The sequence below is a fragment of the Enhydra lutris genome, unplaced genomic scaffold (assembly GCF_002288905.1).
Source record: "Enhydra lutris kenyoni isolate GAN:26980312 unplaced genomic scaffold, ASM228890v2 scaffoldscaffold12, whole genome shotgun sequence".
Lineage (NCBI taxonomy): Eukaryota > Metazoa > Chordata > Mammalia > Carnivora > Mustelidae > Enhydra > Enhydra lutris.
This window is the reverse complement of record NW_019154096.1, coordinates 25,666,847-25,681,009: the sequence shown is the minus strand read 5'-3', so window position 1 is coordinate 25,681,009 and position 14,163 is coordinate 25,666,847. Positions and strand designations below refer to the sequence as shown.

Below are 14,163 nucleotides of genomic sequence, written 5' to 3'. Positions count from 1 at the left end.
TTCAAACCCAGTGTCCACCACTTAGGTGTTGTGTGACCCTAAGCCCGTTTCAGGAGCTCTATGAGTTTTGTTTCCTTGTCTGTGAGATAGCTCTGGTCAGCCATGTCCTGGGGTTATGGTGAGGATCGGAGAGGATGTCTAGCCTAGGTAAACTCTCATGCACATTCAGCATGGCTAATTTCATAAACCTCTAAAGATCTCAAAGCCCTGGAAATCCAATACAAAGTAGTTGCCCGAGAGATGAGGAAAAAGTGGGAAAGAGCCAAATTTGTTAAAAAGACGAACGTTTGTTGACATAGGGAAACTAGACTAGGACCTTCCGGCCAAACAACTTCCAGCCATGATCTAGATTAAACCCCAGGACTGGGAGCAACTTCCAGCCACCACGGTCTGCCAGACCCCCGGCATGCCTAGAGAGAAGTGGTTGCCTGAGCTGAGTTGCGATGCCTCCCTGCCCAGTCAGGAGGTGGACCCAGCGTGTTGTAGGACAGGTTCTAGCTGGGCCTGAGGGGGAGTTCTCTGGGGGCCAGGGGGTGCTCCCACAGTACATGGGACATATAGGAGACTCTACAGCTTCCCGAGCAAGGGACAGAGACTCCCGCCCATGAAAAGGGTGTGGGAAAGAGAGGTGGGAAGGGAGGGTGGCAGACCATGTGGCAGGGAAAGAACAAATGTTCTCCATGGGAAGGAAGCAAAGGCCAAGCTACCGCTGTTGACAAAGAGCATATAGGGCATTCTTAAAGGAGGGAGGAAGAACAAAGACTTCTCTGGCTTATCACAAAGCCAGGGCGCAGGACAGCGTTGGGAGCAGGAACAGACTGGCTGGGAAGTTGCACAGCCCTGAAGAGAAGAGGGAGAAAGTTAGGGGGAGAATGGAGGGCTGGCTTCCCTGAGGCTCAGCGGGAGAAAAGCAGTGTTGGTGTGAGAGATCACCGTCATTTAAGTATGATGGGGGAAGAACTACAAATAATATGCCAATGTACTTGTTTCTTTTTTTTAAACACATATATACATATAAATATATATTTGTATATATCACACATGATATTGTATATATAAATATATATAATATATCGTACATATCATATATATCATATAGGTAATATATAACTATATACATAAGATAAAATATACATTTTTTAATTTTTCTGAATATATTTGTATAATTACATAAAAAACCTATCAGAGGCACCGTCCCCGGATATTTTCTTTTCTTTTTTTTTTTTTTCCTGGATATTTTTCAAATGAAGAGAGCCAAGGGCTTCAGGTGTAATAAACCTTGAACACAGTCGTTCCTGCTCTAGAGAGAGCGCCAACAAACCACCAGTGGCTTCTGGAAGGCGGGGTAAGGCTCGGCAGCCCGTCCAGACTAATGGGAAAGTGTGCTGGGATCACTTAGGGATGACCATTGCCTTGGTATGGGACTGGTAATTGGGGTACGAGTCCTGATTCATGTCTAAGGTAGGCATCGTGGGTGTAAACAGATCAACTTTCCTTATGAACATGCCCTCTCTGCTGAGGCCACCACCAGGACCCCAGAAACCTAGACACAGGGGTTAGAAGCTGCTTTGTCTCCACCTTTTTGGTGTACTGGTTGTTTCTAGTATGTCACCAGAGCCTGCTGCCTTCCTTCCTGTACATCTCCACGACAACCACCCGTCCCAGTCGGGGTGACAGCCTATGAGCAGACCAACCTTATCCTGGTGCTTCCTGCTCCAATCATCTAGAACCCCCATGAGATGAATTTTTTCACGATCCCCTGCTCACCGCCAGCCTTGCTCAAGAACCCTCTGATTTTGGCCACTAGGCCCTCTCCCAGCTGGCCCTCTGCCTGTCTCGGATGTCCCTGTGGCCACCTCTTGGCTCCAGCCAGGTGGGCTGCTCCCCCTGTGCCCAGCAGAAGCTCTGAAGTTTCTGGCACGTCCAGGCCCCTGCTGTGCTACTCCAAGCCGGGGGATGTGGCATGTGATTCTGATATCTAAAACAAGCCTGATTTTCCCGAGTCTTCACTTCTCGGGGTGGGGGAGGGAAATGCCAAAGGCTTAATCACAAGGGCTTGGATGCATTTCTAACGATGGTCTCCTGTGATAGCTGCTCCCCACCAGGCCACGGCCAGGGGCCTGATTCAGTTACTGGATATGTGCAAGTCTGACTGTCTCTGATTATTCTCTCTCTCCACACACACACACACACACACGCACACATGCACATACACATGTGCACACTCGCACATGCACTCACACACACTCACCCTTCACTTCAAAGCGCTCAATGCATTTTCAAAGAATTGCCTCACTTGTTAATATTAAAGTAAAATCCATGCAAGACTGACAAATGAGGGCTTTGTCCTTCACTAGCACAGCCGGGCAGGTCCCCATGGTGTCTGCTGGGGAGGCCAGTGCCTTTCAGGCTGGGGTGAGGGGTTTTGATCCTGACACTGATTGCCGATTCGTCTTTCTAGGCCAGCGTTTCTCAACCTTCCTGGCGTCGCCCCCACTACCAGCCATTTAAGACATGATTTCTGAACTTCTCCCCCCCGCATGAAATTCCAATACCACGGATAGATGTGCATGTATATATCTGTGCTTTATAAACAGAGCAAACACTTTTTACCCCTCATGACAAATGTTCCCCTTCTTGAAGGTGCTGTCACCCCTGTTGACTACATAGGCGTTTCCTGACCGGGGCTGCTCCAAATGTGGTTCCTAGACCAGCAGCCTCATCTGGGCTCCACTCCTGGAGGTTCCAGCTCCATAGGTTTAGGGTGGGATGCAAAATTAGGAGTTTCTAACAATTCCCAATACTAGATGTTGATGCTGACGCTGCTGGTCCGGAGACCACACTTTGAGAACCACTGTAGTCATGAAAAATGTATTCTGGAGCCTGAGAGACTTGGGTTCAAATCCCTGCCCTTCTACCTAGTAGTTGTGACTCTTGGCCAGCCAATGTACTCGCCGAGGCTTGCTTTACTGTGTGCAGGATGGAGTAATCCAGTTGTCTCCCTCACAAACTGCTGTGAGAGGAAAATGTGGCCAGCCAGTGCCCGGCACATGGCAGGCACACAATAAATGGGCTTCCCCTCCCCTCCCCCTGGGGGGATGCAGAAGGCCCAGGCAGACAGGGCTGCAATGGGGAAAGGGATGTGGGCTGCAAGTCATGGGTGGTGGGAGAGATGAGGCCCCTACAGCCTGGACGGTGGAGTGTAGGCTGAGGGAGAGAGGATGTAGTGTAGGACGTGGCAGAAAATGCTAGAATGGGCTGTTGGCCACACCCTCACTCCTCAGGTGGTAAAGGTCCTTTTGGCAGGGGAAAGGAGTCCCTTCAGCATCACTCACAGAACGGAGAGTCAAATGACAGAACTCATTGGTCTAGCATCATTAAGACAGTTTTGTGGGCCCCTTTCCCCAGGCCTGAGTCAGTAGTTCTGGGACGAGGCCTGAGAGCTCACATGTCCAATGGGCATCCAGGTGCCACTGTTGCTCCCAGTTTCAGACCCGTATGCCGAGAATCGCAGCTCCTCACCTCCTATAGATGGGCTCCTAACCTCAGGGGACGGAGAACCAATGAAAAGTCTGGGTGCTTCCAGGAAGGTGAAGGCAGGACAGAGTCCTCAGTGCCCTAGGGGTTGACTGAGAAGTCTTCGACCTCAGCTCCTGGCCACCGTGGTAGCCCGACTTGCTGGCACATGAGAGTAACCTCGGCTAGTGATGTGGGTTTTGGACAGCATGCCACATGCCTGTCTCTACCGCATCCTGATGCCGACAAAGGGGTAGGGAAATGGCTAGTATCTGTTGAGGGCCTATCACCAGTGACCTGTGGGGTGCTTGCCAAATGCCAGTCACCTTAGAGAGCGGACTCACTTATTCTTATTTTCACAACTCTGTGAGAAAGATAGGACTGACCCTACTAAAGGCTGATTCTTCAAGACTTTTGGTCACCCACTCAAGAGCACTTAGGAAGACAGGGTTCCTCTCTGGAACACACAGTGGTGGGGAGTTAAATAAAAAAGTCCCTGCTCAAGGGGGCTCTAAAGCTATCTCAGGCTGTGGGCTGAACCTGTGCCACCTGTCCCAATAGCCACATCCTGTCACCTTGATCTCCTCACCCTCCTTTGGCTTTGCTGTCTCTGCTCTCCCCCAGGATGTCCACTTGGGGCCCTGCGTCCCTCAGTGACTCCTCTCCCCAAGGTCTCTCTTGGACACTGCACTCAGCCATGCTGAATTACTGCAGTTCCACAAACACACATTCTCTTCTGCTCTGGGACCCTGGCACATGCTGTTCCCTCTGCCTGCAACACCCTCACTCCACAGTTTCTGGCTAGTTCCTGCTCATCAGTCAGAGGGTGACCATAGGTGATCTCTTCTCAGTTAAGTGTCCTCATCCCATGATGGCTGGGGAGGGGGCGCCCCTCCCATGGATTCTTTCTCACTTCCTATTACAGATGTTTTCAAACATGCACAGAAGTAGCGAGAACAGTCTAATGGGCCCCCCCAGGGAGACATCACTCCATGTCCACACAGCCAATGCATCTCAGTCGGCCTCCCCACCTACACTACAGGTTCCTGAGGCCGTGATGACACCTCTGAGGGCAGCTCTTGGCCCAGAGAAGACCCTCCATCCACTGTGGCTGGATGCCAATAGGCCACGTTTACTGAGCACCTACTGTAAAATCAGGCGCTCTTCTATATGCTTACAGGTCTTAGCTCACTGTATGCACATAGCTTCCCTGTGAGGCCCAGGCTATGCTTCCCTCCATTTCACAGATTGGAAAACTAAAAGCTCAAAAGTTACACAGTTGGTCCGTGGTAGCAAGCTGGCGAGGTGCTTTAACTCTGGAACAGAGTTGCCCACAGAAATAGGATGTGAGCCACATGTGGTCTTTTAAATTCTCTAGGAGCCACATTAAGAAAATAGATGAAATTAATTTTAATAATATGTTGTATTTAACTCAGTGTGTCTAAAATACCACTTTAACATGTCATCAGTATAAGACGTTATTAATGAGATGCTTTATAATCTGTTTTGCATACTAAGTCTTCAAAATCCTGTGGGTAATCTTAGAGACTAGCCCCATGTCAAGTGCTCAGTAGCCACGGGCAACTACACTGGCCAGCAGAGCTAGCCGTCAGCACCCTGGACAGCGGCCCCAGAGCCCGCACTCTCCCACTCTGCTTAAATGGATAAAGGAGGAAATGAATGAATAGAAGTCCCCAGGACCCTTGGGCCTGATCTTTCCTTGACAATTAATAATACTTAATACTTTATGGCCCTTTAGAATCTCTCTGGCACCATTTCATCTGCCATAGAGATTATTAATCCTATACCATGGATGAGGATTATGGGGTGAAGAGGGGTCAAATGCCTTTCTTTGACACATTGCTACAGGTGGCAGAGCTGGGCCTTGAACCCACAACTTCGGACTCCAAGTTCAGTGCTCTGTGTGGGGTGGGGCACAGCTGCCCCTTGAAGGAGGACTGTCTCCATGTGGCAAAGGAAGGTGCCTGTCCAGACCCCAGGCTGGGTTGGCCCTTGGGGGTGGGAGACCCATATTGTTCAGGCGTGGAGGGAGTGATGCCCTTGGTGAGTGGCAGGGCAGGCACAGGCTGAGGAAGCAGATGGGGCCTGTGCCAGGTCCTCTGAGGGAAAGAACCTTGTCATTCTTCAGTCTCAGTTTGGCCACAAGAGGCTGAGAACAAATTGATGGCAATGGAGCCATAACTTACCTCTGAAGGCCTCTTTGTTCTTGGCAAAACAGAGGGGTCATTAGTAATGGTGGAAGTGCTGGTGTGCAGACATAAATCCCCCCAGCTGCAGGGCTGATAAACAGCCCAGAGGGGATGGGGACCTCCAGGAGCCAAGCAGGTTAACCACGTGCCATGGGTTACCCATGGGTTCAGACCTGCATCCACCCACCTGGAGACAGAGCTGCCCCTCCCCCAGCTCTGGAGGTGCCCAGAGACTCAGTCACCCACAGTGGCCATCAGGACCCACACCTGGCTCCAGGAGCCCCTGAGACACACATTCTTTCTTTCAAATGAAAATGGTTCTCTAGCATCCAGGGCGGGAGCACGCTCCCATGGGGTACTCAGAGCCAGTTTGGGCCAGTCAGCATGAAGGTGCCCTTGTGGGCATTCCTTCTTCCTGCTTCAAGCCAAAGAGACAGTGGCCGAGCCTCCCAGAAAAGGGCTGAGACTTAACAGCACTGGAAAATCTGGTGTGTGAGGCCAGATCCTTGGCAGATGAAATGCTTTGCTGCAGTGTCTACCAGTCGAAAGAAGTAGAGTTGAGGCCATATCCTACTTTTCTGTCTACCAGCTCCCCTGGGGACGTTGCTCTCCTGCCTGTCTGCCTGATTTAGGCTCACACTGAGGCTGGACTACAGGGAGACCTTGCCAGTGCAGGGCGAGGGAGAAGGGCAGGCAGGAACAGGTGGGTGGGCACCTAGGTGAGCCAGGTACTCAGGATGGGGAGGGAAGAAAAAAGGGAGGACTGCCCTTTCCTCAAGCTGCCTAAAAAGAATTTGGGTGGGGTTGTGGGTTGTGTGGTGACAAACACATGAGAGAGTTAAAGAACCAGCAAGGTTACAATACAAACGAGATCTAAGTGCTATCTTAGCAAGGACTACAAATATTTGCCGCAGGTGCTGCCTGCCCTCCCCATTTCTGCACCCATAGCAGACTCTACCAATTGAATACTGCACTGAGCCTGTCTGGCTTCATGGTCTTCTTCAGGCAGCCATTACCAATGGATCACAGTTGGCATATGAGAGGAAACCCATTTGTCATCCTTTCTAAAAGCCCTCAAAGTACATTTTTGCTGGCAGTGGGAATCCTAAAAAAGCTAGGCTAAGTGCTGCAAGCCTTCTGGAAGTTTCTGCCTCTTGCCCCCACCTTCATGCACATCGCCTACCTGTAGTTTTACATCCTGGGTCTCCCTTCTCATCTTCCTATTCACACCTGGGGGTCTGGCCAGGTAGAGTATGCCCCTGGAAGTCTCATAGTACGATGCCATAGGCAAATGTCCCCAGACTCCAAGTTTCAGAGCCCAGCCCAGTCACTAAAGGCTCAGCAGCTCTGACTTCCCACTTCCTGCACCCAGGGGAGGGGGCGAGGAGGGAGAGCTGGCTAGGGCCATCTTTGAGGGCTGGAAAGGGCCTGGGTTTCTGAGGCTGGTGGCCTGGCACACAGCAGGAACTTGGAATGGACAAATGCCTTGGAGGATGGCCTCTCAGTGTCACGCAGGAATTTCCAGTCTGGCCGTGACCACAGGCTACCTCCTGTCTCCTTGCTCCCCACTTTCATCCAGGCTGGGGTATGTCTCGAAGCAGCCCACAGGCAATGAGACGAGAAGACAATCCCCCACCCAGCCAGATGTCCCCTTATGCTGCTGCCTTATCCTGGCACCTCAAATCTATCACACTTGGGGCTCACTGGGGTTCCCTTAGGTCGCCAGTGCAAGCCCCTTCTCCCTGGGAGGCACCTGCTTTGCTTCCCAAATTGAAAAAGTCATGAAGGTAAAGTAAACCAGCACCAACATGGGCCTCCCTCCCCCTCTGCTCAGCAGGAGAGGGCTCCCTAATTTCCAGGGAACTTGCCTTCCTGCAGAATGCTTTCTTCCCTTTCCAGGACTAGCTTCCTCATACCCTGGCCTTAGGACCATCTGCATCTGGGGTGCAGTAAGAAAGGACTATTTTGGGGTCCCACCCCAGTTTCACAGAATGAGAATCTCTGGAGGGGGGCCAAGGACTCTGCATTCATTGTAGGAGCTCCAGCTGATTCTTGGGCATGCTGGAATTTGAAAACCCAAGACGCTAGAATCACACTCTTCTCCTCCCTTCCTTCATTCCACAAAGTACATATAGGGGTTTCCTCCACCAAATCCTGTGCTGGGCACCAGAATGGGGGAGAAACGGGGTGAGGAAGGAGAGGCCTGAACCCATGCAGCTGCTACTGACCACGTGAACTGGATTGGTATTTGTTTTGGGGCCTGGGATACCCTGGGCTTACAGACACCATAGTAGTCATGCCGGCAGCAGCAGGTCACAGGGAGCCCACAATATCCCTGATTTCCTGCATCCCCAAGGAGGTGGAGGGTTTTCCTCCCACCAGCTAACTCCCAGCTTCCAAGGGTTACTGTTAGCCACCAGCAATTATAATAATAACAACAACTAACACGTATAAAGAACTTACATCCATGAATTGGGTTCTTTACATATATTAAGTCTTCTGACCCTTAATCGCCCGAGATTGTACTCTCATTGCTCCCATTTCACAGATGAAAAACCAAGGCACAGAGACCCACCCAAGGCAACAGGCTCATGAGACTCTGTCCTCTATGTTCTTGATCACTGCACCTTGGTGTCTTTTGTGCTTTAGGGAAAAAAATGTCCCCCAAATGCCACTCCCTGTTGTGGGGGTATGGTCAGGAGAGGCGATAGGGTAGACAGCAGCCTGGTGGCCTGCCATCCTCCTGGCCACCAGTCTGGCCTACCCATAGGCACAAGGCTAACCCTTCCCCAACTAGAGGGCAGGGCAGGAGGGCACTGGTGGGGTGGGGTGGGGTGGGAGAACAGGGACAGGGTCAGAGTGTGTGGGTAAGTGAGCATTCCCTCACAGGCCTCTCACTGACTCCCCCTCTCCAAAGCCACCCAGGCCTGGGACAGCCAAACAGAGCTGCTTGGTCCACCTTTAGGTAGGGACACGGGGTCCGGATTCCCATCACCCAGAACCTTCTCTTCAGGCAGTCACTGTTCTGCTTCACCAAGAGATGGGGCAGGAGAGGAGGGGGCTCTCTGCCCCCGCTTCAACACTCCTGATGAGACAAGAACTCTTAATGGTCCAAAATGTGAAAAGAGCATGGGATGAAAATACAGGTCCATTCCTCCTAAAATGATGCACAAAGTGCCCCCTTTTTATCAAGTCAGAAAAGCAAAACAAACACCCAGAGCACTGAAGGAGGCAGATGGGGGTTCTCAGTGACCCTGGCTCAGAAGCCCAAAGCACTCAGATGCTTCAGACCTTGAACAGTGGTCACAGGCTCCTGTCCCCCAACACCATCCAAGAGGCCTCCGACATGTGAACCTCAGTCCCCAGCTACTCTTCTCCTCCCTGGCGCCTGCTCCTTCATCCATTCAGTCCCCTTCCCAGGCCCTCTGCCCAGGGTTGTCCCTGGGGGCAGGTCCCCTCACATTACTGTCCATACACCCAGACCTCTGCTCAGCCCTGCAGAGCCTGACACTCCTATGGGTTGGGGGGGAGGGTAGGGGGAACAGGGCACCGAGGCCTTACCTGAGACAATGGTGTAGCCAATCCCCCGGGGACGTCCTTTATCCTGGTCAATGGCAGTGATAACGCGTACAGTTGTGCCCTGGGTAGGAGAGAGGAGGGACCTGATTTGGCTGTCCAGCCCCTAGGTGGCCATCCTTCTTTGTATCTGTCTTGGTACCTACAGCTTCCATCCCCAGGTAGTGGAGCCTCCACCAAAAGGCCAGCCTAGGAAGTAGATACTAAGGGCTCAGGTCTCAGCTGTCCCCATCAACCTGGGGACCTAAGAGTGAGGCCTCAGCAAACACCTCAGAGTCCCTTGGAGGGGCCCAATCTTGCTGATGCTCTCATTCCTTCTTGCTCTTCCCATCTCCCCTCATCTGGTGTAACTACTCAGGAAAGAGGAAAAACAAGCTGGGGGACAAGAGATATGGTCTCTATTTCAACCACCCATTAAATTGCTGTGTGACCTCAAGAAGATTGCTCTACCTTTCTGGTCTTAGTTTGCCCTACCTTAATAAGAATAAGAGCAAAAAACCTGGGACCTTGTTTTTACTAGGACTTGAATAAAGGAGATCATTCATGGATCAATCACTCTACTAAGGAATGTATCATAAATCCTGAAAGTGAGTAGCCCCAGGGATGACCCCCGAGGCCACCATGGCATAATGACCCATGCCCTATCCAGCATGGCAACCAGCAGCTCTTGCATCACACGACTCTGTCCCACACCCTGTTCCTCCTCTTTGCAGCACTGAGGGGAGAAGGGGCCAGGATGTGGGACTACCAGGATGGGGAGTCAGGAGTCCCTGCTCCTAGGGTGCACACAGCCTGTGTGTGTGTGGGGTCAAGGACAGATTCACAGACACTGCTATACACATCAAAGGGAGCTCAGATGTGGAAATGTACCCCGAAGTGCAGAAGTCCACCTAGAGGACCTGGCAAAGGGTTGTCTGGACAGCAACAGTGAGGACGGGTCATGAAGAAGGAGTGGGAGTTTGACAGCGAGAGGGAATGATATGGAAGGCAAAAGATACAGCCCAGGCAGGGACTTGGAGGCCGAGGACTCTCCAGGAAGGGATCCTGGCATGAATGGGCACATTCAGATACCAGCTGATGGACTGGTTGGTTGATTGAATTAGTGGATGCATGAAAGAGGATTCGCACATCACCGCCACTGCCACCACCTGCTGGGTCGCCCCTTGCCCACCGTGACCTTCACCTTACTCTCCAGCCCTGTCATACCAATGTCCAGCCAGCCAAGCCTGTTCCCCTGCCTGCGCGAAGTTCTGGCCTGGGCTGCAGTTTCCCCTGGTTGATAATCAGCAGGCCACCCCAGTCCCGCCCCCTGGGGAAATATAACCCTGGCATTCACATGTCTAATGACGATCTCTTGCGGCCTTGATTTGCTGTCCATCAGCTAGAGGGTGAGGTCTGCAGGCTGCACTGTCCACCCCTACGTGTGCACCTCGTCCTGAGGACAGAGTCTTGTTCTCTGACATACGGGCCCTCCCATCAGTAGGGTGGGGCTCTGGGGGTGAGACACACAAGAGGCATCCCCCACCGGACCCTCGGAGCAGAGCCACCCCTGTGCGCCTGTCGCTCCATCCTTTCCCCGGCTCAGGTGTAGAGCAATCTGGAACACCTCTAGCTCAGGCTGGGGGAAGGTGAGAATGTTCCAGGAGAAACGGTTCCTGCAGAAACATGGACACAGCCCTGAGGCCACGGCCATGCAGAAGACAGGTCTGGCTTCCTCCTTGGGGGCCCCTTCCCCCAGGGGAGACAGGAGCTCTGTCTACAGCCCTTGGGGGAATAGACTGTTAGGAAATCCAAGAAAGACACCATTAAATGAGCCCTCCCCAACTGGGTTTTGAGGGCCTGAACTGTGCCAGAGACCAGGTGGTACCAGCTTTGAGGTCCCTGTTCTTTCCCGAGCACCCACTCTGTGCTCAGTGCTGCTGCAAATGCCTTCTATGTGCTAACTCATTCTACCCTCACAGCTACCCCAGAATCCCCATCTTCTAGATGAGGAAACTGAGGAATTTGAGTTACGTGGCTTGCCAAGTTCTCATGGCAAGGAAGGAACGGTGAAGCCAGGGTTCAGAGTCAGGTACTTTGGGTCCAAAATACTCTTGCCTGCCAGGCGATGCCGTCTCCCTCCCAGATTCTGTTACAATAATAGTAATTGCCATTTGTGAACATCCTTGCTATGTGGCAGGCACTAATCTAAGCACTTCACAAGCATTAGCTCATGTCAAATTTGGGACAACTTACATCTCCCACCATTCCCTTGGGCTTCTGTGTAGTAACGGCTCCTCCAAGTAGTAAAGTGATTTAAAACAAAACAGAACAAGAGCACAGAAACCCTGTTAACCTTTGTTTTCCTGGGCTTTCAGATCTGATCACAGATCCTTCCCCTCCTCGTGGCCCCAGACCCAGGCAAATGTGGAGGGTCATTGTAGGTCCGCACTAATAGCTTACCCCAACGTCACCCCACAAAGGGCTCTTTTTTGGGGGGTCTGCCCCTCCAGGGGACATTCCTCATGTAGGGGAGGCCTCGGTTTGTCCCCAGGAGGAGTCCCAACAGTGTGGGACTCTGGTATGAGGCTCAGGGGTTAGGACAGGCTTTCTGGACACGGGGACAACTCCCTCTTTTAGAGCCCACCTGGCCTGGGCCCTGGAAGTGTCCCATTTTGAGGGTCCCCAGACAGCCCCTGGTCTCCTGAGAGCAGGGACAAGCCTGCCAGGTTAACCAGGTCCAAAGCCTGCAGAGCACCGCTCCAGAAAGTCACTAAGTGGTAAACCTTCCAGAGTAGCTGCATGGACCCAGGCATGCAACCCAGAAGTGGCTGGGCTGAGCTGGGCTTACAGACAAAGACAAGTACGAGGACAAGGACAGGTACAATGCAGGAGGTATGGAAGGGGGGGGCGGTGGTTACCTTTGGAAAGATGGGAACTGGTGGCCAAAGCACCCTCAGGCCTCAGAGCCCCGGGGGCATCTTGCCGTGGGCACCCCCACCTGGGCTGCCTGGAGGCTCATGGGCAGGTGGGGCTCAGAGGGGGCCAGCGGGCAATCGAGGACCAGAGGACAGGGAGGCTGGCTCTCCCCAGGAAGGGCCCCACCCAAGCTTCTAGGAACTGAGAGCCACTAGGCTCCTGACAAAGTTTGGGGCTTCATCTCTTTTTGGGTAAATAAATCCATTTTTAATAAAACCCTGAGCTTTTAATACAAGTGCAGCCACAAAGACTGGAAATGTTATAAGAAGGAATTAGCAGGGAGGAATGGGGGCTCTTGGGATCCCATGGCTCTTGTTTCACAGTCTTAGTAATTATATTTTCAATATACTGAAACTTATTTCCAAAGACAAGGGGCTGGAGAAGCGTGGCCCCTGCCTGGCCCAGAGCAGGCCCCTTACTGATGGCTCTCCAGACAGGGCGGGGGTTGGGGTACGCACTGGCATGTGGCTGGGAGAGCAGGTAGGCAGGCCCAGGAGGCTCAGAGAAGGGTCTACCCTGCCACCGGGCTCCTCCTGTCCCAGGAACCCACGTTGTAAGGAAAGGAGGCACCCCTCCGAGAGGCTAAAGGTGCACAGGCCCCCAGGGTCCCTTCTCCTTGTGGTGGGAAGAGCAGTATGGTGAGGGGGTTGAGGGTTTGACTCCATTGCCAGACCGTCTGGGCTCAAATCCTCTGAGTGAGTAACTTGATCACTCACGGCCTTGTTTTCCCCATCTATAAAATGGGTGTAACAGCACCCACTCCTCAGGGCCACACCCTGTACACAGCAAATGCTATAAAAGTCACTGTCACTATACACTGGGACCGCTGTGAGCGTCTGATGAAGGCTTTCCCGGACAATGCCCGTGGGTGCTGTGCCCCACAATTTCAGCGCATTCGGACTCCCGAGCACCCCAGATTCATAATCTGTACCCTGGAGCTAAGGTGTCTTGTGGGTATTACAGAGAGAGAACAGCTAACAGCCGGGGGAGAGCGAGCACTGGTTAAGCACCTACTGTGTGCCAAGCACTGTGCTGGGCACCTAGCTTAGGTCCTCACAAGCCCCAACACGGGGCAGTGTGGGAGGAAACAGGCTCAGAGGGTTCTATAACCTGCTTCAAGTCGTGAGGTGTGGTAAGTGGGTGGGGCGAGGGGGACTGGGGAGAAGGGTGGTCTGTGTTGGGGTGGGTCTGGGGGCTTCCACTGCTCTGCCCAGGAGGTATGTCAAAGACAAGGGTGAGTGAGGGGTGCGAGGTGGCTCCAGCCTCTGAGGTTTGGGTGCTGGTGGGGAAGTCCAGTCGAAGGAGTTTGTGTCTCCCCTCTGAGGCTGGCCTTTTCCAGAGCGGGGTTGGGGGTGGGGCGGGCAGGGGGGAAGCCCAGGACAGGAGCTGGAGCTGTAAGGCACTGAGTCCTGGGCCTCAGGGATCCCAGCCCACCACTCTCTCTGGGACCGCCTTCCCCATTTCCATGACAGGATCAAGGATTTGAAAGGTGGACAGCAGTTGGCTTCGGGAGGGGGAGGCACCTGTGGGGGGAGGGGACTTCCAACAAGAGCTGCCACAGCAGATTCTGAGGCAGAAAATCCTATTTCTCAGTCCTTAATTCCAGTCAATTCCAGTCAAAGGGCTGATAGGCATCAGCTGGCAGTAATTTGTGCAGTTTATCCGCTCTTTTCACCTTCTATCGGTCCTTCACTGACGGGCAGGCCGACATGCCGCTGCTCGAGTGAGGAAATTAAAATTTGATGCAATAATCCCAAATAAGAAGGATTTTATTAGGTAATATATACACTTTAGATGAGGCATGTGGGCCTGATACACTGATAGAGAGAGGCATACATGCTGGAAGCCGCAGATAAAGAGGCGGGGCGAGACAGAGTGGGCCCGGGGCCGACCTGAGGCCCCG

General features: G+C 52.7%; 1 protein-coding gene across 1 annotated transcript in view; it reads right to left on the bottom strand.

Annotated features, from left to right (window-relative positions):
* The window catches only part of LOC111144669 (cadherin related 23), a 354,437-nt gene that overhangs the window by 210,316 nt on the left and 129,958 nt on the right, over positions 1-14,163 (bottom strand). Inside the window, exon 8 of the mRNA XM_022499070.1 lies at positions 9,288-9,366. Coding sequence (XP_022354778.1) covers positions 9,288-9,366 — 79 coding nt within the window. The remainder of the gene's footprint in view (positions 1-9,287; positions 9,367-14,163) is intronic.